The sequence below is a fragment of the Cherax quadricarinatus genome, chromosome 57 (assembly GCF_038502225.1).
Source record: "Cherax quadricarinatus isolate ZL_2023a chromosome 57, ASM3850222v1, whole genome shotgun sequence".
NCBI classification, from domain to species: Eukaryota; Metazoa; Arthropoda; class Malacostraca; order Decapoda; family Parastacidae; genus Cherax; species Cherax quadricarinatus.
The window spans coordinates 19,641,344-19,663,426 of record NC_091348.1 but is presented as its reverse complement, the minus strand read 5'-3'; the positions used below and the strand labels follow the sequence as shown (position 1 = coordinate 19,663,426).

The 22,083-nt window shown below is 42.8% G+C and overlaps 1 protein-coding gene across 3 annotated transcripts in view; it reads right to left on the bottom strand.

Annotated features, from left to right (window-relative positions):
* Nucleotides 1-11,167: 11,167 nt before the first annotated feature.
* The window catches only part of LOC128693546 (protein maelstrom homolog), a 68,391-nt gene continuing 57,475 nt past the window's right edge, over nucleotides 11,168-22,083 (bottom strand). For all 3 annotated transcript variants that reach the window (XM_070097403.1, XM_070097401.1, XM_070097402.1), the window contains one exon: nucleotides 11,168-14,114. In XM_070097403.1, the coding sequence (XP_069953504.1) occupies nucleotides 14,077-14,114 (38 nt within the window). In that variant the 3' untranslated portion in view covers nucleotides 11,168-14,076. The remainder of the gene's footprint in view (nucleotides 14,115-22,083) is intronic.

The following is a 22,083-nucleotide window of genomic DNA, read 5'->3' as shown; positions in this document are numbered from 1 at the left end:
AAGGATGATCAGAGATGACAGAGCGTCTAGTGAAAGTAATTTGGTGAGTTTTGGTACTTGAAAATTTAAACCCATGCGTGGTGGCCCAAGTGGAAACACGGTCGACCGCATGCTGGAGAGAAACTGCAATGAGATGACAGTCAGCGCCTGCACAAGCAATAGCAAAATCAACAGAGTGATGACCAAATATTGGGTGGAAGAACAGAGGCCAAATCATTTATAGCAAGGAGAAAAAGTGTTGTGCTCAGAACACATCCCTGAGGGACACCTTCAGCTTGGACGAAGTCCGGGGAAAGAACATTATTGACTCGAACACGGAAATGTCTGTCAGTTAAAAAGTTCTTAAGGAAGGATGGTAGATTGCCTCGGAGGCCTAAGGAGTGGGCCTGGGCCAAAATATTATACCTCCAAGTTGTGTCATATGCCTTCTCAAGGTCAAAAAATATGGCAATAACTGAGTGATTATTTGCAAAGGCATTACGAACATACGTATCCAAGCGTAGTAAGGGGTCTATGGTAGAACGACCCTTACGAAAGCCATATTGACTTGTGGAGAGAGTGTTGCGTGTGTCTAAATACCACATTAAATGTCGATTTACGAGACGTTCCATCACTTAGCAAACTGCACTAGTAAGAGCGATGGGACGATAGTGGGAGGCATCATGTCCTGTAGTACCCGGTTTACGGAAAGGGAGATTATTATTATTATAATCAAAAAGAAGCGCTAAGCCACAAGGGCTGCGGAAAGGGAGAACAATGGCAGATTTCCACAGCTGGGGAAGAACTCCTTGTGCCCAAATAAGATTGAAGAGGTGTAAGAGGACTACAAGGGCTGACCGATGTAAATGTTGTAACATACGAATATGAATGTTGTCAGGCCCAGCTGCCAATGATCGGCAAGCTGAGAGCGTTGCCTCTAGTTCTTGAAGTGTAAAAGGCACATTATACTGTTCTTCTCTGAGAGAAGAAGTCCAAGGGTACTAACTCTCTGGCAGACTTTGAGGAAAGAAACGAGGGGCATAGATGGAGCCCCCGGGAAATACAGACCAGATGTGTGCCAAGTTCAATGGCAACGTCGAGAGGACTTGCTACATCAACACCAGTGACCCGTAGAACAGGAGCCGGGTCAGGAGAGTATTTACCACTCAATTTCCTTCGTACTTTTTTCCAGACTGCACTCATAGAAGAAGCAGAGGTGATGGTGGAAACAGTCTCGCCAACAAGTGCGTTTAGCTTCACGGATGACACGGCGAGCGATCGTACGCTTCTGCTTAAAATCAAGAAGTCTCTCAGTGGTTCTATTGTACCGGTACCTGCCCCATGCAGCGCGTTTCAAACGTACTGCACGAGCACAAGCAGGAGACCACCAAGGCACGCACTTCTGAGAATGCCTGCCTGAGGTTTGGGGTATAGAATGAGAAGCTGCGGTAGAAACTGACGTCGAGAAGAGGTGTAGGAGCTCATCAATGGAGGATGAAGAAGGAACCTCACTAAAAGCAGTGAGGTGTGAGTAAAGATCCCAATTTGCCCGATCAAATTGCCAGCGAGGGCTACGGAAAGGTGGTGAATAGGAAGGAGAAGTAAGAATGATTGGAAAATAATCGCTGTCATGTAAGTCTGGTAGAACAGACCAGGTGAAGTCTAGTGCAGTGGAGGAAGAGCAGACTGATAAATCGATGCAAGAGAGAGTATGAGTACGAGGATCAAAATGGGTGGGAGTACCCGTATTTAAAACATGGAGGGGGTGAGAGGCGAGAAAAGCCTCCAACTGGATGCCACGTGAGTCACAATGAGACCCCCCCCCAGAGAAAATGGGCGTTAAAATCACCAAGTAACAGAAGTGGTGGTGGTAAGGATGAAACAAGAAAGACAGTCTGGGATAGAAAATGCTCGAGAAGGAGAGATATATAAAGAACATATTGTAAACCACTTATTCAAGTGGATATGGGCTGCAGTATAATGCAGCGAGGTATGGACAGATAGTTGACAGTATGGAATATCATTGCGTAGAAGAAGGGCACTTTCATTAAAGGTCCCATCTGAGAAAGGATCCGAAGAATACAATAAATTATAGCCTGAGATAGGTTGGAAAACAGCCGAGTGTAATTTTGGTTCTTGTAAGCAAGCACCAACAGGGGAAAACTTGGAAAGCAACATCTGAAGCTCACCCCGATTACCCCTGAGGCCGCGGATATTCCACTGTAAATAGGCCATGATTGGCGATTAAAAAAATACCAAGAATCCGTAGGGAAAGGCACCTACGGACTAGAGGGGTTAGAAAAGTCAACGTGTGGTGGCATTGGAAGACGTTCAAGCAGCGAAGGAACGGAGCGTTGCGAAGAATGGGGTTGTGAAGATGGAGGAGAGGGAAGAGAAGGAACAGGAAGTGAATCAGTGTCCATTGAAGGTTTAGTCTCTGCAATATATTCTGAAATGGCTTCAAGTGTTTCTGAATTCAAAGATGGATGGGAGACCATATTGGAGATAGAAGGAGGAGGGTGAGTAAAGATTGGGACAGTAATGGACTGTACCAAAGTAGAGGGGGAGGGAAGAGTGTAAGGGACTGGAGATGAAGTGTGGGGGGGGACAGAAGAGGCAGAAACCTGGGTGGTGGCAGAAGAGGGAGAAACTTGGGAGGGGACGGGGGTGGAAGGCATAGTACGAGGAGGAGGGTGAATCTCCACACTTGTAATAGAGCCAGAGAGAGGGGAAGAACTAGGTACAGAGACTGGAAAGGTAAAGTGTGGAGGTGGAAGAAGGGAAGGAAGGGGCAAAGAAGATTTGAGCAATGTGGATTTTTTGGACTTCTGAGAAGTAGAGGGGCGATTGGTATTAGGTGTCGTACGAGGTCCTGTCGATACTGGGGCTTGTGAGGAAGGACGCGAAGATGTGAGAACAGACCGAGTTGTAGTCGGGACGTCAGAGCCAAGGACAGCAAAAGGATTAGATGCCGGAGTGGCTATGGGAGGGGTAACAACAGAGGAGGCTGCAGAAGATGGGACCCCAGAAGTGGGGGGATGTTTTGAAACACGAGAATAAGAAACACGGGGTAGTCTCCCTTGGAGGCGGAGATGAGTAACTGCCATAGCATAAGGAAGACCTTCTGCCTCTTTGAGGCAACGGATTTCACGTTCATTTAAGTAGACCTGGCAACGGCGGGAGTACGAAGGGTGAGCTTCATTACAATTAAGGCAAGATGGAGGTTGACTGCAAGATGTATTAGAATGGTCGTCGGCACCACAGACTGGGCATTCGGCTATAGATCTGCAATATTTCGCTGGGTGACCAAAACGCCAGCAATTTCTACACTATTGCGGTGTAGTTATCACCTTTCGAACTTGTAACCGATGTCCCGCGACATACAGAGGACGGGAGTTCTCGGCTGTCAAAAGTTAAACGAGCCACATTGCAAGGGTAACGTCTCCGCCCACAGGCAGGAAGGACATAAGTGTCTACTTTGAGGATTGGGAGATCCTGGAGTTCCAGCTGTTCAAGAATGTCATTGCCACATGACTGGAAATTCTGTTGGACTAGGGTATGGGGCAGAATGACAGTGCCACTACAAGAATTGAGAGAAAGATGTTTTTCAATGGTGATAGGAGTAGTATCGATATTCAAAAGGAGAGAAAGATCATGAGCTTGGGTAGCATTCTGGACAGTGACGATGCGCGTACCGCTCTTGAGAGCATGAAATGAAATATCTCTACCAACATGACGCAGGAGCAAGACTATGGTCAGAAAGGTAGGCAGAAGAAGTCGGTCTTAAAGTAAAGAATTTAGTCCATTGTGTGGTCCGAAACTGAGCGTGGAGAGGGAGTGCTTGACGTGTCGGTCTTTTCCGAGTAGAATGGGAAGGTAACGAAGGAGCATCATCAGGAGATTGACGTTGGCGTTTAGGAGTAGGACCGGAGTTGGTCCGGCGTGAAATGGGCGGGCGATTCAAAAATTGCCGTACCGTAGAGGGAGAAGCCGGAAGCATAGTCAAAGGAGAGCGGAGTTCAGACAAATCGAAGGAGTCAGTCGAAGCCCCGGTACCTGAAGCGGGTGACGAAACAGCACCAGCAAGAGGTACAGGGGCATCAGGAGTGTCCGAAGAGTGGTCTAAACACAAGGCAGGGTCAGAATGGGGTGCGGTATCAAGAAGGGGCCCGGGGGTAGTGGGTTCATGGATTGGGTTCTCCATGGTTAGGTTACTCCTTTGCTTTTTGTTTAAGAAAAAAAAAAAGAAAAAAAAAAAAAAAAAAAAAAAAAAAAAAAAAAAAGGGGGGGGGGGGAGCGGGGAGGAATAGTTCCCAGGAGGAATGAAAGGGCTGGAAATCTCCCTCTGCGCCCAAGAGGACCTCTGCACTGCTAGTAGCGCAGATGCAGCATGGAACCAGTGCCATGCCCTACCCTTCATGCCAGTAAACCAACAATCCGGGATAGCAACCTCTAACGAGCTACCTCGGTGGACAAAAGAGGGCAGCCGGATATCCGCCACAAAGCATACCTCCTTCGGCCACCACCCCCGGAATCCGAAAGGTGGCTTCCAGAGATACACCCGTCGCCCGAAAGACACCCAAAGCTACTCCGGGATACCGGAGAGGGATCGGGACATCCCCAGGCGATCCAGATTCCACGGCAAACTACGCCACCGCCAAGAACCTCAACGGAATGGGATGGACCCCGGTATCCTTTCCTCTACCTAGGAACTAGCGTGCCTGTGGGAGAAATCCCAAAGGCCAAAAAGAGGAAGGGCAAAAGGGAGGGGTGGGGAGGGGGAGGAGGAAAGGAAAAAGGGGAGGATGGGATAGGGGAGGGGAGATTGGGGGGTAATTAGGTTCGGTCTGAGGAAGAAGACCGACAGGTCTAATTCCTCTGACCAAGAGCCTCTTCACCACGCCAAGGAGCCCCCCTTGAAGAGGAGTTTACTAAGGAAAACGCCAAAACAAACGCAAATTTCGTGGATTTTTTTTTTTTTAACGAGACTGGGGACCGGCCGGCGTTCCAGACCTATATCTCGGAACTTACTGGCTTAATTATGCCTTTACTAAAGTGGAATAATAATCACATAAATTGTAAAATAATGATTGTTCTAGTTTTTAGTGATGCACTTTTGGAAATATTCCAAATATTTTGGGATTTGTGGGAGTAAAGGACAGATATTTTGTAAAAGTCTAAAACTAACAAACTATTTTTTTGTGGAATAAAGATATTTAGAGGAAAGTGCAACATCAAAAATTCGTATTAGCCTTGTTCTCTCAATACCAAGTGCCCAAACAACCTTACGTCGTGCGATGTAGGACTACCCTCCTGCCAAATAGCATTTTCAGTAAATCGTTCTTTTTTTCAGTTGTTTAGGATATCTTGCCGACAGATATTTACAGTAAATAGAGAAAATACTTCATCTTGTGCATCAACAATGAAAGAAATCTGACTGGGAAAAAAAAATTGTTCTACCGCCCCTTTATCTAGGGAACTGGATGCGTGCTCCAGTTCCCTGAATTAAACCTTAATACCTTCCACATCCCCCCACAGGTACTGTATAATCCTATGGGTTTAGTGCTTCCTCCTTGATAATAATAATGTAATAGCTAAACCTGTAAGGGTCATACAGTACTGTATACTAGAGAAAAGTATCACTGAGCCTCTTGAATAGGTTCTGGCATTTCCCAAAACAGTGGTAATTAGATCTGCACATGTTTTATATTCATGGGAAAGTGTTAAACTGATAGGCATAGCAGTGGCATTTTAAGGGGGGAGGGAGGCTGCCCCAGGTGACACCATTTAGGGGGTGGCACCATAGAGCCTCTAAAGGCGACACTAATGCACAAAACAGTGCTGCAGCAACACAAGAAAAATCCTTCATTGCTATATAGCCTATTATGATTACGGAATACAAATATGCTTATATAGAGAAAATCTTTGATTTTGATGTGACATGATTTTGCAGGATTGAAGGCCAGGGAATGCAAGATCAGATTCACCGAGATGTTACCTGTACTCAAGGTCAAATCGGAACTAGTGTTTCTCTGATATTGCATTTTTTTTTTTATTTATTTTTTTTTTTGGCATCAATAAGGATTACAATGCAGGGTTTACAGATTTTGGTTATTGTGTTGTTTACATGTAGTAAAATAATAATTACAGAGGGGGCCACTAGAACACCTAGCATGGCTAGGCATTTCGGGCAAACAGATTAATTCTTAACCCTAAATTATAATAAATTGTGGAGTAAGTTGACTAAATACTAAGTGACAAATACTAGTTTGTGAGTTTAGCAATGTGAATGCTTTTGTTTTGGCACAATACCTAGTTTCTATATTGGAGTATCACAGGCAAACTTATGACTAGTTTGGAATCATTATTTTAAGATTAGGATACGTATGATGAATAAATGTAGGATCTGTTGCCTGTACTCAAAGTGGTATTCGAGTTTGTTTCCTCAATATTACTACGATTATTTATTTTAGCGTCAATAAAGTTGAGAAGTATTCTCCTGTTCGGTTTATGGCCCTTAAACATTCTCATTGCTAAACATTAGTCACTGGGCATGCAGCAGTGACATAACTGGAGTTTACTCCCCCCAACCTTGGATTTCATGGGGAGGACACCAAAGATGCAGCCCCAGGTGACACCAACCCTAGTGACACCACTAAGGCATAACACTTGGGGAGGGTGGAGGAAATTGGGTTAAATCAAAGAAGGTGGATCAAAGAGCCCCTAGTGCTGTATGACTTGTGGGTTTAGTGCTTAGTTTTGATTATAATAATTATATACCAGTGTATGACCACAAGGGTCATACAGTACAGCCCTCACTGGTATAAAGAAACCTTTGAGGAGTGCACCCTTCAAAGGGATGCTTTGATGATGATGTGGAGTATAGAGGGTGAATGTGTAGGTGTATAACTGATTAGTTAATGATCCAATCAAGCCATTTGTGGAATCCAGTCAGACACCTGCCTTCCCATTTCTGATAACAAATCTTGCCTCTGGTTTGACAATCAGCAGTGTAAGCCAGGTGTAGGTGTAATCATATCACTGGTGGAAGAACCCCTCACCAGTGGCACCAGCACCATCAATGTGCATTCAAGTCCTGTCAATGGGCATTTACCATTGTGAGGTGTGGAGTCTGTAGACAATCCCAATTATGATGACCCTTGTAGGTTTAGTGTTTCTTTTTGATAAATCCCAATTATGAACACCATGAGATACTTGCAAGTCACTGGTTCTACCCTGCCTTATGTAAGAGATGCCGCCTCCATACACAAGCCGAACGCAAAGTGTAATTACACGTACTTCATATTTTAATGTATTAATGAATGTTAGTGCCTCACTGCACTAGCCTTTCTCCTCAAGTGGATTTGTGACTAGTGTGGGTACCCAGTGAGCACTCGTGGGTGGCTGGTACAAGTGCCCACTGATGTGAATGTATAGGTTGTGAACAGTTTTTTTTTTTTAACATGGCCGTTTCCCACCGAGGCAGGGTGGCCCAAAATGAAAGAAAAACCAAACAGAAAAAAACTTTCATCATTCAACACTTTCTAAACTTAATTACTTATAAGCTCCCCTCAAGGAAGGTTCCTTGACATTGGTGAGGGGCTCTTTATCTAGGGAATTGGGTCTGTGCTCCAGTTCCCTGAATTAAGCCTGAATACCTTCCACATCCCCCCCTCCCCACAAGCGCTGTATAATCCTATGGGCTTAGCACTTCCCCGTTGATTATAACAACTGTATAAGCTGTACTGCTGTACTAAACAATTTCTGTAGTATATCTAACTCTAGCTTAGCTTAAATACTCATTAGTAGTAATTTTAGACTAGAGGCTTCATTACTAAATTAGTCTTACAAATTAAGAGCAGATAACAATGTGGCAACATCAGATGTAGGCATACATGGGCCTACTGCCTACCCTCAATGAATGTGTGTGATGCTACCTCAACCCCCCCCACCCCCATCTTGTAATTGATGCAGGAAATCGGTTAACTTCCCTGATTTTCCACAGGTGAAGTGATCAAAGAAATTAAAACTTACCTTTCCAGAAACAAATCTGCTTGCTTCCTATTTTCCAGAGCTGAATACAGTGGACCCCCACATAACGATATTAATCCGTTCCTGAGAGCTCATTGTTATGCGAAATTATCGTTATGCGAATGAATTTTCCCCATAAGAAATAATGGAAATCAAATTAATCTGTGCAAGACACCCCAAAGTATGAAAAAAAAATTTTTACCACATGAAATATTAATTTTAATACACACAAACGGAAAAAGGCATGCACAGTTACATGACGCTTACCTTTATTGAAGATCTGGTGATGATTGATGGGATGGGAGGAGAGAGTATGTGTTTAGAAGGGGAATCCCCTTCCATTAAGACTTGAGGTGTCAAGTCCTTTTCTGGGGTTACTTCCCTTCTTCTTTTAATGCCACTAGGACCAGCTTCAGAGTCACTGGACTTCTGTCGCACAACATATCTGTCCATAGTGGCCTGTACCTCTCGTTCCTTTACGACTTTCCTAAAGTGCTTCACAACAGTGTCAGTGTAATAGTCACCAGCACGGCTTGCAATAGCTGTGTTAGGGCGATTGTCATCAAAAAAGGTTTGCACTTTAAGCCACATTCCACACATTTCCTTAATCTTTGAAGTAGGCAACTTCTTCAATTTCTCTCTCCCCTCCTCCGAAACAGTTTCCTGAGGTCTGGCCTCTTGCTGTTGAAGTTGATCTAGCAGCTCATCAGTGGTTAGTTCTTCATTGTCCTCCTCCACCAACTCTTCCACATCATCCCCACTAACCTCCAACCCCAAGGACTTTCCCAATGCCACAATGGATTCCTCAACTGGCATAATCCTCTCAGGGTTAGCCTCAAACCCTTCAAAATCCCTTTTGTCTACACATTCTGGCCACAGTTTCTTACAAGCAGAGTTCAAGGTCTTCTTAGTCACTCCCTCCCAAGCCTTACCTATAAGGTTTACACAATTGAGGATATTAAAGTGCTCTCTCCAAAACTCTCTTAGAGTCAGTTGAGTTTCTGAGGTCACTACAAAGCACCTTTCAAACAGAGCTTTTGTGTACAGTTTTTTGAAGTTTGCAATAACCTGCTGGTCCATGGGCTGCAGGAGAGGAGTGGTATTAGGAGGCAAAAACTTCACCTTAATGAAGCTCATGTCCCCATAAAGTCGCTCTGCCACGTCTGTAGGATGAGCAGGGGCATTGTCTAACACCAGGAGGCACTTAAGGTCTAATTTCTTTTCAGTTAGGTAATCTTTCACATTGGGGGCAAATGCTTGGTGTAACCAGTCATAGAAAAAGTCCCTAGTGACCCATGCCTTACTGTTTGCCCTCCACAGCACACACAAATTAGCCTTGAAGATATTCTTTTGCCTGAACGCTCTGGGAGTTTGAGCGATACACTAATAAAGGCTTCACTTTGCAATCACCACTAGCATTGGAACACATCAACAGAATAAGCCTGTCTTTCATAGGCTTATGTCCTGGGAGTGCCTTTTCCTCGTGAGTAATGTAGGTCCTGCTTGGCATTTTCTTCCAAAACAGGCCTGTTTCATCACAAACACTTGTTCAGGTTTCAGTCCTTCACTGTCTATGTACTCCTTGAATTCCTGCACATATTTTTCAGCTGCTTTGTGGTCCGAACTGGCAGCCTCACCATGCCTTATCACACTATGTATGCCACTATGCTTCTTAAATCTCTCAAACCAACCTTTGCTGGCCTTAACTTCACTCACATCATCACTAGTTGCTGGCATTTTTTTAATTAAATCCTCATGTAACTTCGTAGCCTTTTCACTTATGTTTACTTGAGAGATGCTATCTCCTGCTATCTGTTTTTCATTTATCCATACCAATAAGAGTCTCTCAACATCTTCCATCACTTGCAATCTCTGTTTCGAAAACACAGTTAAACCTTTGGCAAGAACAACTTCCTTGATTGCCGTTTTGTTGGACACAATAGTAGTGATGGTTGATTGGGGTTTACTATACAACCTGGCCAGCTCGGAGACACGCACTCCACTTTCATACTTAGCAATCTCTTTCTTCATCTCTATAGTAATTCTCACCCTTATTCCTGTAGGGTTGGCACTAGAAGCTTTCTTGGGGCCCATGGTCACTTATTTTGCAGATAAAATCACCAAAAACAATAATAATACGAAATGTTCTGATTGTATGCTTGGATGTTACTGCGGAGGCTGGCTGGTAAACAATGCCACCGGCGGAACATGTGAGGCTGGCTCAGGCCGCACATTAGACGCATCTCGGGTGAATAGCGTTGAGCGGGTTTTTTAGCGGTATGCGAGGCAAAATCTTAGCGATAAAATGTATCGGTATGCGGATTTAACGTTATGTGATGCCAACGGTATGCGGGGGTCCACTGTACAATGGAACCCTGAGTTTCAGCTGTAATCCATTCCAGGAGCTAGGCCTAAACTCGAAACAGCCAAAAGTCGAAGCAATATTTCCCATAAGAAACAATGTAAATACAATTAATCCGTTCCAGACCCACAAAAATATTCACAAAAAATACATTTTTTAAAGATTAACTATAGTTTAACATACATATAATACTTAAAACATATGTATAGTATTAAATGAGTAATACAATACACAAGTAAACATTAAAAATCACATTTGCGTACCTTTATTGAAGACTCGTGTTGGCATCTGAAAGATAGGGAGGACTTGTTATTGCCTCCACCACTGCCTCACTGCCACTATGAAGTTTCTTTGGGCCCATGGTGGCTTATTTCAGTCACAATCAATAAACAAGCACTAAACACAATCAATTTATTGTGAAATGTTCGGATGAGCACACAGGGTAATGTTCACTCAAAGATAAACAAAGCTAGACTGGCTCACAACACCTGTGCGGGGAGGTGTGCAGTAGTGGGCAGGTCTGGTATGCCAGCTGAAACACTGGGCAACGGCCGAAACCCAGGACAAAATTTAGCCCCAGAAAGTGGTCAAAACTCAGGGTGGCCGAATCTCTGGGTTCCACTGTAATCCCTTAGTTTACAGAATAATGAATAGAGAGTATACCACTTGGGAACCAGATACTCTTAAGGTCCAATTTTCACTGGGATATTACACAACCTGAGGCCTGGGCAACGACTGAGCCATGGGGCCACTGACCCCTGAAACCCCTCCCAGGTACAAAAAGAGGAAACAAAGTCACTCGTAACATTTTTATTTACAAACAGATGGAGCAACCTTAAGTGGTAGAATTAAGGGACATGAAATGAATACTTCTAAATGGAGTAGCATTCAAGATGGTAATAAAAAAGGTAGCAGAGGCAATTAAAAAAAAAAAATTGATTACAGAAACTAAAACTGTTAAAGAGAGGATGGTGTGGCTCTTGATTCAAGAAATTAAGACTTCCTTTCCTGGGATTGAACCTGAGTGCTTTATTCTCTAGGCACTGGATGACCCCCTATGAGTTAAATGCTCCACCCTAACTATTTTTTATTTTTTTTTTTATTAACACACTGGCCGATTCCCACCAAGGCAGGGTGGCCCGAAAAAGAAAAACTTTCACCATCATTCACTCCATCACTGTCTTGCCAGAAGGGTGCTTTACACTACAGTTTTTAAACTGCAACATTAACACCCCTCCTTCAGAGTGCAGGCACTGTACTTCCCATCTCCAGGACTCAAGTCCAGCCTGCCGGTTTCCCTGAATCCCTTCATAAATGTTACTTTGCTCACACTCCAACAGCACGTCAAGTATTAAAAACCATTTGCACTCTGAAGGAGGGGTGTTGGTGTTGCAGTTTAAAAACTGTAGTGTAAAGCACCCTTCTGGCAAGACAGTGATGGAGTGAATGATGGTGAAAGTTTTTCTTTTTCGGGCCACCCTGCCTTGGTGGGAATCGGCCAGTGTGATAATAAAATAAAATATTGTCTCCATTCACTCCTATCTACAATACAAAAATTAAATCCAGAATACAAATAAAGGTAGGAATTATAATTGTAGAAATCCCCAACAAAGACAAAACTACTTCCTAACTCAAAAGCCTTAGTGCTTATGAATTACAGCTGAACCACTATTGAACATGTGAAACAACCAATGTGATATATCCTTTATAAACTAAGAAAAGTAAAGCAGAAAGAATACTAGAGACTTTCTCTCTGCTCCCTAGACTATTATTTTATTTTGGAGAGGAAAAGAGAAAGTGCTAAACTCACAGGGATTATACAGTGCCTGGAGGAATAGAAGGCAATCAGTTTCAATCCATGATAGGGGAAAAGTTCCTCTTTCTTGGATTAAGCACCCCTTACTAGTGCCAAGGAACCTTCTTGCTTTTTCAAGCAAATTGAAAAGCAAATTATGGATTGGAGATAGCAAATGCTTCAGACACTAAAAATTTTCAAAAATTTATATGATAAATTACTAAACATGTGCTGCCATACATATAGCTCTGCTCTTGTACTTACAAACAGATAGTACTTGGTAATTACAAAACAGTATTGAGCAATCCCTGAATGTGGTTAATTAGACAAAAGAGAAAAACATTTCTTCACTGAATAAACTTATTAATACAATAAGAAATATAGAGCTCACTAATAAAATCTGGTTCAAGCATTTAGCAACTTGTTACAGGCTAAGAAATGTGAAATTATAGACAAATTTTCATTATTAATACACATACATTTGCAACCATAACTAGGTACATTAAAAAATAATGCATTCATGATATGAAAGGGGGAATCTCAAATAACTAAATTAAGTGAAATCTATTATTCAATAAAACTTTAAAAACATTATAATTACAAATAAGTACTCAAATTCTACATTTGTACCAACAAATGCTCATAAAACAAGTTATCCTTTACTGAAGAGCTATCAAAACAAAAAATTTTTGCATTAGTCAAAACTTTACAATATTACATACCATATAGTAGCAATACCCTATGCCTTCAATAATGTTAGATATTTGGTCAAATCTGCCCTTTTAGCTTTGTTCTTGACCATTTTCCTTTAATAAGAGCTACTGTGCCTGCAAAAAATTATTATAAAAAAAGCACTAAACCACAAAAGGCCTGCAAAAAAAAAAAAAAAAAAGCTGGATTCCCCTTTATTATTACAAAAATCATTAAAAAGCAACAATATAAACCTTGTAGAGCAATAACAAACACTTGGTGCTACCTTAAAATTTTATCATCCCTTGGCCTTAATGACCATATGAAGCCATTTGGGCATGCTTTCACTCAGGTTCCTGAAGTATCAATGGATAACTGGTTGACCCAAACATCCCCTGTCTTCTACTGCAGGCATGACATGGATGAAATATGGCAGGATTTAATCTTTTTCATTATATTCCAGGTATTTTCAACAGGACTGAGGTCTGGAGTATTCCCTGACCACTGTAAAACCTCAATATTTTTTTCAGCAACCCACCAACCACTCCAGTACTATATCCCCACCTGCTTTTAACATTTCTATCTTTATCCCATCAATCCCGGCTGCCTTACCCCCTTTCATTTTACCTACTGCCTCACGAACTTCCCCCACACTCACAACTGGCTCTTCCTCACTCCTACAAGATGTTATTCCTCCTTGCCCTATACACGAAATCACAGCTTCCCCATCTTCATCAACATTTAACAATTCCTCAAAATATTCCCTCCATCTTCCCAATACCTCTAACTCTCCATTTAATAACTCTCCTCTCCTATTTTTAACTGAAATCCATTTGTTCTCTAGGCTTCCTTAACTTGTTAATCTCACTCCAAAACTTTCTTATTTTCAACAAAATTTGTTGATAACATCTCACCCACTCTCTCATTTGCTCTCTTTTTACATTGTTTGACCACTCTCTTAACCTCTCTTTTTCTCCATATACTCTTCCCTCCTTGCATCACTTCTACTTTGTAAAAACTTCTCATATGCTAACTTTTTCTCCCTTACTACTGTTTCTATTGTTGCTTTTCAAAAATTTTCGTAATAATAAAAGATGTCCAGATTACTTTTGTAGGCACTGCAATAACTATCTGAAAAGGTCACTCCAGCAATTGATTTTTGAGTTGCCAGGTTCTTGATGGGAAACATTACTCATTAAAAATACTTATTTGAGCTTTACTACTCTTTCTTTGGTTGTCGATACTTCTTTCCACGACCTGTGAATATACATAGATTTCTTAGTGTGGATGACAACTAAAAATGCTCCATACAATTTCATCCAAGAACTGTGCCTCAAATATCTAAACCCCAAAAGTTGTGCAAATTTAGAAATAATTTTTCAAATCGCTATGAAATACTTTTCCAGCACACACCATTTACTTGGCTACCTCTAACTTTTACTGATAATAAAAAAAAAAGTTTATTTAGCTTCAAATCATACTCTGAATGAGATAGTGTAAAAAATAAAAAAAAAATACATACTATATAAAAATTTATGTACGTATAAGCAATGGAGTAATCACAGAACAGTTAAGACACAATACTAACAAGAAATCAGCTATATTATTATTATAATAAAAAAGAAGCGCAAAGCCACAAGGGATATACAGCGCTGCAGGGTAGGGAAGGAAGCGAGGGTATTGGGCGGCAGAAGGGAGGAGGGATGATCAGTAGATTACAGAAAACAGCGGGGCAGGGGATAGTACGGGGGTAGAGGGTAGCAAGAGATTGAGGTAGAAAGGGCTGAAGGTATCAGAATTTGTGAAGTCGGTCAGTTGTTGTCAAAAAGTCAATGAGAGAGTCCGGATGAAAGGTGGGTCCATCAGCGAGAAGGGAAGGTAAAGAGAGAGCAGCGGAGCGAAGACGACGACGGAGGTAAATTCTGCGTGCTCGTTGATAAAGTGGGCAGTCTGATAATGGAACCTGGCAATTCTCACAGAGAGGAGCAGGGCGCCTCTCCACGAAATATCCATGAGCAAGACTAGTATGGCCAATGCGAAGACGGGAGAGAGTAGTCTCCCAAACTCGACACTGGTGATAAGACGACGACCAGTAACCTGTACAGTGGACCCCCGCATACCGTTGGCCTTACATAACGTTAAATCCGCATACCAATACATTTTATCACTAAGATTTTGCCTCGCATACCGCTAAAAAACCCGCTCAACGCTGTTCGTCCGAGACGCGTCTAATGTGCGGCCTTAGCCAGCCTCACATGTTCCGCCGGTGGCATTGTTTGCCAGCCAGCCTCCGCGGTAACATCCAAGCATACAATCGGAACATTTCGTATTATTACAGTGTTTTTGGTGATATTATCTGCAAAATAAGTGATCATGGGCCCCAAGAAAGCTTCTAGTGCCAACCCTACAGGAATAAGGGTGAGAATTACTATAGAGATGAAGAAAGAGATCATTGATAAGTATGAAAGTGGAGCGAGTGTCTCCGAGCTGGCCAGGTTGTATAATAAACCCCAATCAACCATCGCTACTATTGTGGGCAACAAAAAGGCAATCAAGGAAGCTGTTTTTGCCAAAGGTTCAACTGTGTTTTCGAAACAGAGATCGCAAGTGATGGAAGATGTTGAGACTCTTATTGGTGTGGATAAATGAAAAACAGATAGCAGGAGATAGCATCTCTCAAGTGATCATAATTGAAAAGGCTAGGAAGTTGCATCAGGATTTAATTAAAAAAATGCCTGCAACTAGTGATGTGAGTGAATTTAAGGCCAACAAAGGTTGGTCTGAGAGATTTAAGAAGCGTAGTGGCATACATAGTGTGATAAGGCATGGTGAGGCTGCCAGTTCAGACCACAAAGCAGCTGAAAAATATGTGCAGGAATTCAAGGAGTACATAGACAGTGAAGGACTGAAACCTGAACAAGTGTTTAATTGTGATGAAACATGCCTGTTTTGGAAGAAAATGCCAAGCAGGACCTACATTACTCAGGAGGAAAAGGCACTCCCAGGACATAAGCCTATGAAAGACAGGCTTACTTTGTTGATGTGTTCCAATGCTAGTGGTGATTGCAAAGTGAAGCCTTTATTAGTATCACTCAGAAACTCCCAGAGCGTTCAGGCAAAAGAATATCCTCAAGGCTAATTTGTGTGTGCTGTGGAGGGCAAACAATAAGGCATGGGTCACTAGGGACTTTTTCTATTACTGGTTACACCATGCATTTGCCCCCAATGTGAAAGATTACCTAACTGAAAAGAAATTAGACCTTAAGTGCCTCCTGCTGTTAGACAATGCCCCTGGTCATCCTACAGACATGGCAGAGCGACTTTATGGGGACATGAGCTTCATTAAGGTGAAGTTTTTGCCTCCTAATACCACTCCTCTCCTGCAGCCCATGGACCAGCAGGTTATTGCAAACTTCAAAAAACTGTACACAAAAGCTCTGTTTGAAAGGTGCTTTGTAGTGACCTCAGAAACTCAACTGACTCTAAGATAGAGTTTTGGAGAGAGCACTTTAATATCCTCAATTGTGTAAACCCTATAGGTAAGGCTTGGGAGGGAGTGACTAAGAGGACCTTGAACTCTGCTTGGAAGAAACTGTGGCCAGAATGTGTAGACCAAAGGGATTTTGAATTGTTTGAGGCTAACCCTAGGAATCCTATGCCAGTTGAGGAATCAATTGTGGCATTGGGGAAGTCCTTGGGGTTGGAGGTTAGTGGGGATGATGTGGAAGAGTTGCTGGAGGAGGACAATGAAGAACTAACCACTGATGAGCTGCTAGATCAACTTCAACAGCAAGAGGCCAGACCTGAGGAAACTGGTTCGGAGGAGGGGAGAGAGAAATTGAAGAAGTTGCCTACTACAAAGATTAAGGAAATCTGTGCAATGTGGCTGAAAGTGCAAACCTTTATGGATGAAAATCACCCTCACACAGCTATTGCAAGCCGTGCTGGTGACTATTACACTGACAATGTTGTGAAACACTTTATGGAAGTCATAAAGGAACGAGAGGTACAGGCCACTATGGACAGATATGTTGTGCGGCAGAAGTCCAGTGACTCTGAAGCTGGTCCTAGTGGCATTAAAAGAAGAAGGGAAGTAACCCCAGAAAAGTACTTGACTTTTTTTTTTTTTTTTTTTTTTTTCAACAAGTCGGCCGTCTCCCACCGAGGCAGGGTGACCCAAAAAAAGAAAGAAAATCCCCAAAAAGAAAATACTTTCATCATCATTCAACACTTTCACCACACTCGCACATTATCACTGTTTTTGCAGAGGTGCTCAGAATACAACAGTCTAGAAGCATAAACATATAAAGATACACAACATATCCCTCCAAACTGCCAATATCCCAAACCCCTCCTTTAAAGTGCAGGCATTGTACTTCCCATTTCCAGGACTCAAGTCCGACTATATGAAAATAACCGGTTTCCCTGAATCCCTTCACTAAATATTACCCTGCTCACACTCCAACAGATCGTCAGGTCCCAAGTACCATTCGTCTCCATTCACTCCTATCTAACACGCTCACGCACGCTTGCTGGAAGTCCAAGCCCCTTACCCACAAAACCTCCTTTACCCCCTCTCTCCAACCCTTTCGAGGACGACCCCTACCCCGCCTTCCTTCCCCTATAGATTTATATGCTTTCCATGTCATTCTACTGTGATCCATTCTCTCTAAATGACCAAACCACCTCAACAACCCCTCTTCTGCCCTCTGACTAATACTTTTATTAACTCCACACCTTCTCCTAATTTCCACACTCCGAATTTTCTGCATAATATTTACACCACACATTGCCCTTAAACAGGACATCTCCGCTGCCTCCAACCGTCTCCTCGCTGCTGCATTTACCACCCAAGTACTTGACATCAAGTCTTAATGGAAGGTGATTCCCCGTCTAAACACTAACACAATCTCTCCCCTCCTCCCATCCCATCAATCACCAGATCTTCAATAAAGGTAAGTGTCATGTAATTGTGCATGCCTTTTTCAGTTTGTGTCTATTAAAATTAATATTTCATGTGGTAAAAATGTTTTTTTTTTTTCATACTTTTGGGTGTCTTGCACGGATTAATTTGATTTCCATTATTTCTTATGGGGAAAATTCATTCGCATAACGATAATTACGCATAACAATGAGCTCTCATGAACGGATTACAGTGGACCCCCGCATAGCGACTTTAATCTGTGCAAGAGGGCTGGTTGTTATGCGAAATGTTCGGTATGCGAATGAATTTTCCCCATAAGAAATAATGGAAATCAAATTAATCCGTGCAAGACACCCAAAAGTATGAAAAAAAAATTTTTTTACCACATGAAATGTTAATTTTAATACACACAAACTGAAAAAGGCATGCACAATTACATGACACTTACCTTTATTGAAGATCTGGTGATGATTGATGGGATGGGAGGAGGGGAGAGATTGTGTTAGTGTTTAGAAGGGGAATCCCCTTCCATTAAGACTTGATGTCAAGTACTTTACTGGGGTTACTTCCCTTCTTTTAATGCCACTAGGACCAGCTTCAGAGTCACTGGACTTCTGTCGCACAACATATCTGTCCATAGTGGCCTGTACCTCTCGTTCCTTTATGACTTCCCTAAAGTGTTTCACAACATTGTCAGTGTACAGGTTGCCAACACGGCTTGCAATAGCTGTGTGAGGGTGATTTTCATCCATGAAGGTTTGCACTTCAAGCCACTTTGCACAGATTTCCTTAATCTTTGTAGTAGGCAACTTCTTCAATTTCTCTCTCCCCTCCTCTGAACCAGTTTCCTCAGGTCTGGCCTCTTGCTGTTGAAGTTGATCTATCAGCTCATCAGTGGTTAATTCTTCATTGTCCTCCTCCACCAACTCTTCCACATCATCCCCACTAACCTCCAACCCTAAGGACTTTCCCAATGCCACAATGGATTCCTCAACTGGCATAATCCTCTCAGGGTTAGCCTCAAACCCTTCAAAATCCCTTTTGTCTACACATTCTGGCCACAGTTTCTTACAAGCAGAGTTCAAGGTCTTCTTAGTCACTCCCTCCCAAGCCTTACCTATAAGGTTTACACAATTGAGGATATTAAAGTGCTCTCTCCAAAACTCTCTTAGAGTCAGTTGAGTTTCTGAGGTCACTACAAAGCACCTTTCAAACAGAGCTTTTGTGTACAGTTTTTTGAAGTTTGCAATAACCTGCTGGTCCATGGGCTGCAGGAGAGGAGTGGTATTAGGAGGCAAAAACTTCACCTTAATGAATTTCATGTCCCCATAAAGTCGCTCTGCCACGTCTGTAGGATGACCAGGGGCATTGTCTAACACCAGGAGGCACTTAAGTTCTAATTTCTTTTCAGTTAGGTAATCTTTCACATTGGGGGCAAATGCATGGTGTAACCAGTCATAGAAAAAGTCCCTAGTGACCCATGCCTTACTGTTTGCCCTCCACAGCACACACAAATTCTCCTTGAGGACATTCTTTTGCCTGAACGGTCTGGGAGTTTCAGAGTGATACACTAATAAAGGCTTCACTTTGCAATCACCAGTAGCATTGGAACACATCAACAAAGTAAGCCTGTCTTTCATAGGCTTATGTCCTGGGAGTGCCTTTTCCTCCTGAGTAATGTAGGTCCTGCTTGGCATTTTCTTCCAAAACAGGCCTGTTTCATCACAATTAAACACTTGTTCAGGTTTCACTCCTTCACTGTCTATGTACTCCTTGAATTCCTGCACATATTTTTCAGCTGCTTTGTGGTCCGAACTGGCAGCCTCACCATGCCTTATCACACTATGTATGCCACTACGCTTCTTAAATCTCTCAAACCAACCTTTGCTGGCCTTAAATTCACTCACATCATTAGTTGCAGGCATTTTTTTAATTAAATCCTCATGCAACTTCCTAGCCTTTTCGCTTATGATCGCTTGAGAGACGCTATCTCCTGCTAGCTGTTTTTCATTTATCCACACCAATAAGAGTCTCTCAACATCTTCCATCACTTGCGATCTCTGTTTCGAAAACACAGTTAAACCTTTGGCAAGAACAGCTTCCTTGATTGCCTTTCTGTTGCCCACAATAGTAGAGATGGTTGATTTGGGTTTCTTGTACAACCTGACCAGGTCGGCGACACGCACTCCACTTTCATACTTATCAATGATCTCTTTCTTCATCTCTATAGGAATTCTCATCCTTATTCCTGTAGGGTTGGCACTAGAAGCTTTCTTGGGGCCCATGGTCACTTATTTTCCAGATAAAGCACCGAAAACACTGTAATAATACGAAATATTCCGATTGTATGCTTGGATGTTACAGCGGAGGCTGGCTGGTAAACAATGGGACGGGCGGAACATGTGAGGCTGGCTGATGGCGCACATTGGACGCGGCTCGGACGAAGAGCGGTGAGCGGGTTTTTGGGCGGTATGCAAGGCAAAATTTTTGCGATCAAAGCGAGCGGTATGCGGATTGTACGGTATGCGATGCGTACGGTATGCGGGGGTCCACTGTACTCGGTTTAATAGACTGAAGTTTGTTACCGAGCATAGTAGACCAACGTTGTTGCCAACGGGTGTGAAGGTGGGAAGATATTGCAGCAAAATAGTCCGTAAATGGAATACCTCTATATGAAACTGGTAGGTCATGTACCGCTGACCGCGCAGCAGTGTCTGCCTGTTCATTGCCCTGTACGTCAACATGACCAGGGACCCAATATAAAACAATCTTTATTCTTGGTAAAGATGCCGCGTACCCAAAGTTGGATACGGAGGACTAAGGGGTGAGGTGTATCAAATTTCTGTATAGCCTGTAAAGCGCTAAGGGAGTCTGAGAACCACAAATGATGACACAGGCATAGATGCAATAAGGGTAAGTGCTGCAAGGATGGCATACAATTCAGCAGTAAAAATCCTAGCCGAAGATAGTAAATGCCCTCGTACGACACTGTCCGGAAACACTGCTGCGAATCCTATGCCGTCAGAAGACTTAGAGCCATCTGTGTACACAGCAATGGCATGAGAAGGAGAGTGGAAGTGATCAAGAAAAAGAGAGCGGGAAGAGACCATAGACAGTTCAGCTTTCGAGCAAGGGAGAGAAAGAACAGACTCGAACAGATGGAACTTCCCAGGGGGTTGGGGAAAAGTGAGATGCTACATGAACATAGAAAGGTGGTAACTGAAGAGAAGACAAGAGCCAATGAAGGCGAATAGAGAAGGGACGGAGTAAACAGGGGCGGCGAACAAATAAAGAATGTCTACTAATATCAGTGACCATTCTATAAATGGAAGGATCGCGGAGATCATGAGAGAGTACATAGTAGCAAAGGCAATGGGCATCACGGCGATCGGATAAGGATGGAACGTTCGCTTCTGCATAGAGGCTCTCAACAGGGGAAGAGCGAAAAGCACCAAGGCATAAACGTAATCCTTGGTGATGAATGGGGTTAAGGCTAGAGAGAGTAGCAGGAGATGCCGCTGAATAGATCTAGTCACCATAATCAAGTTTCGATAAAATGAGGGTGGAATTTAGGTGAAGGAGGGTTCGACAATCAGCTCCCCATGAAAGATGAGCAAGGGTTTTAAGAAGGTTCAGCTGGCTGTGACAAGTTGCCTTCAGAGGTAATGTGAGGTTTCCAGGATAACCTACGGTCAAAGAGGAGGCCCAGGAACTTGACTATCACGTTCAGGGAAACGGGAGCCATAGAGGTACAAAGGATGATCGGAGATGACAGAGCGTCTAGTGAAAGTAATTTGGTGGGTTTTAGTGCTGGAAAATTTAAACCCATGTGTGGTGGCCCAATTGGAAACACAGTCGACTGCATGCTGAAGAGAACCTGTAATGAGGCGACAGTCAGTGCCTGCACAGGCAATAGCGAAGTCATCAACATAGAGTGATGATCAAATATTGGATGGAAGACTAGAGGCCAAATCATTAATAGCAATGAGAAAAAGTTTGTGCTCAGAACACATTCCTGGGAGACACCTTCAGCTTGGATAAATTCCGGGGAGAGCACATTATTAACCCGAACACGGAAATGTCTATCAGTTAAAAAGTTCTTTAGGAAGGATGGTAGATTGCCTCAGAGGCCTAAGAAGTGGGCTTGGGCGAAAATATTATACCTCCAAGTTGTGTCATATGCCTTCTCAAGGTAAAAAAATATGGCAATAACTGAGTGGTTATTCGCAAAGGCATTACGAACATACGTATCCAAGCATAGTAAGGGGTCTACGGTAGAACGTCCCTTACGAAAGCCATATT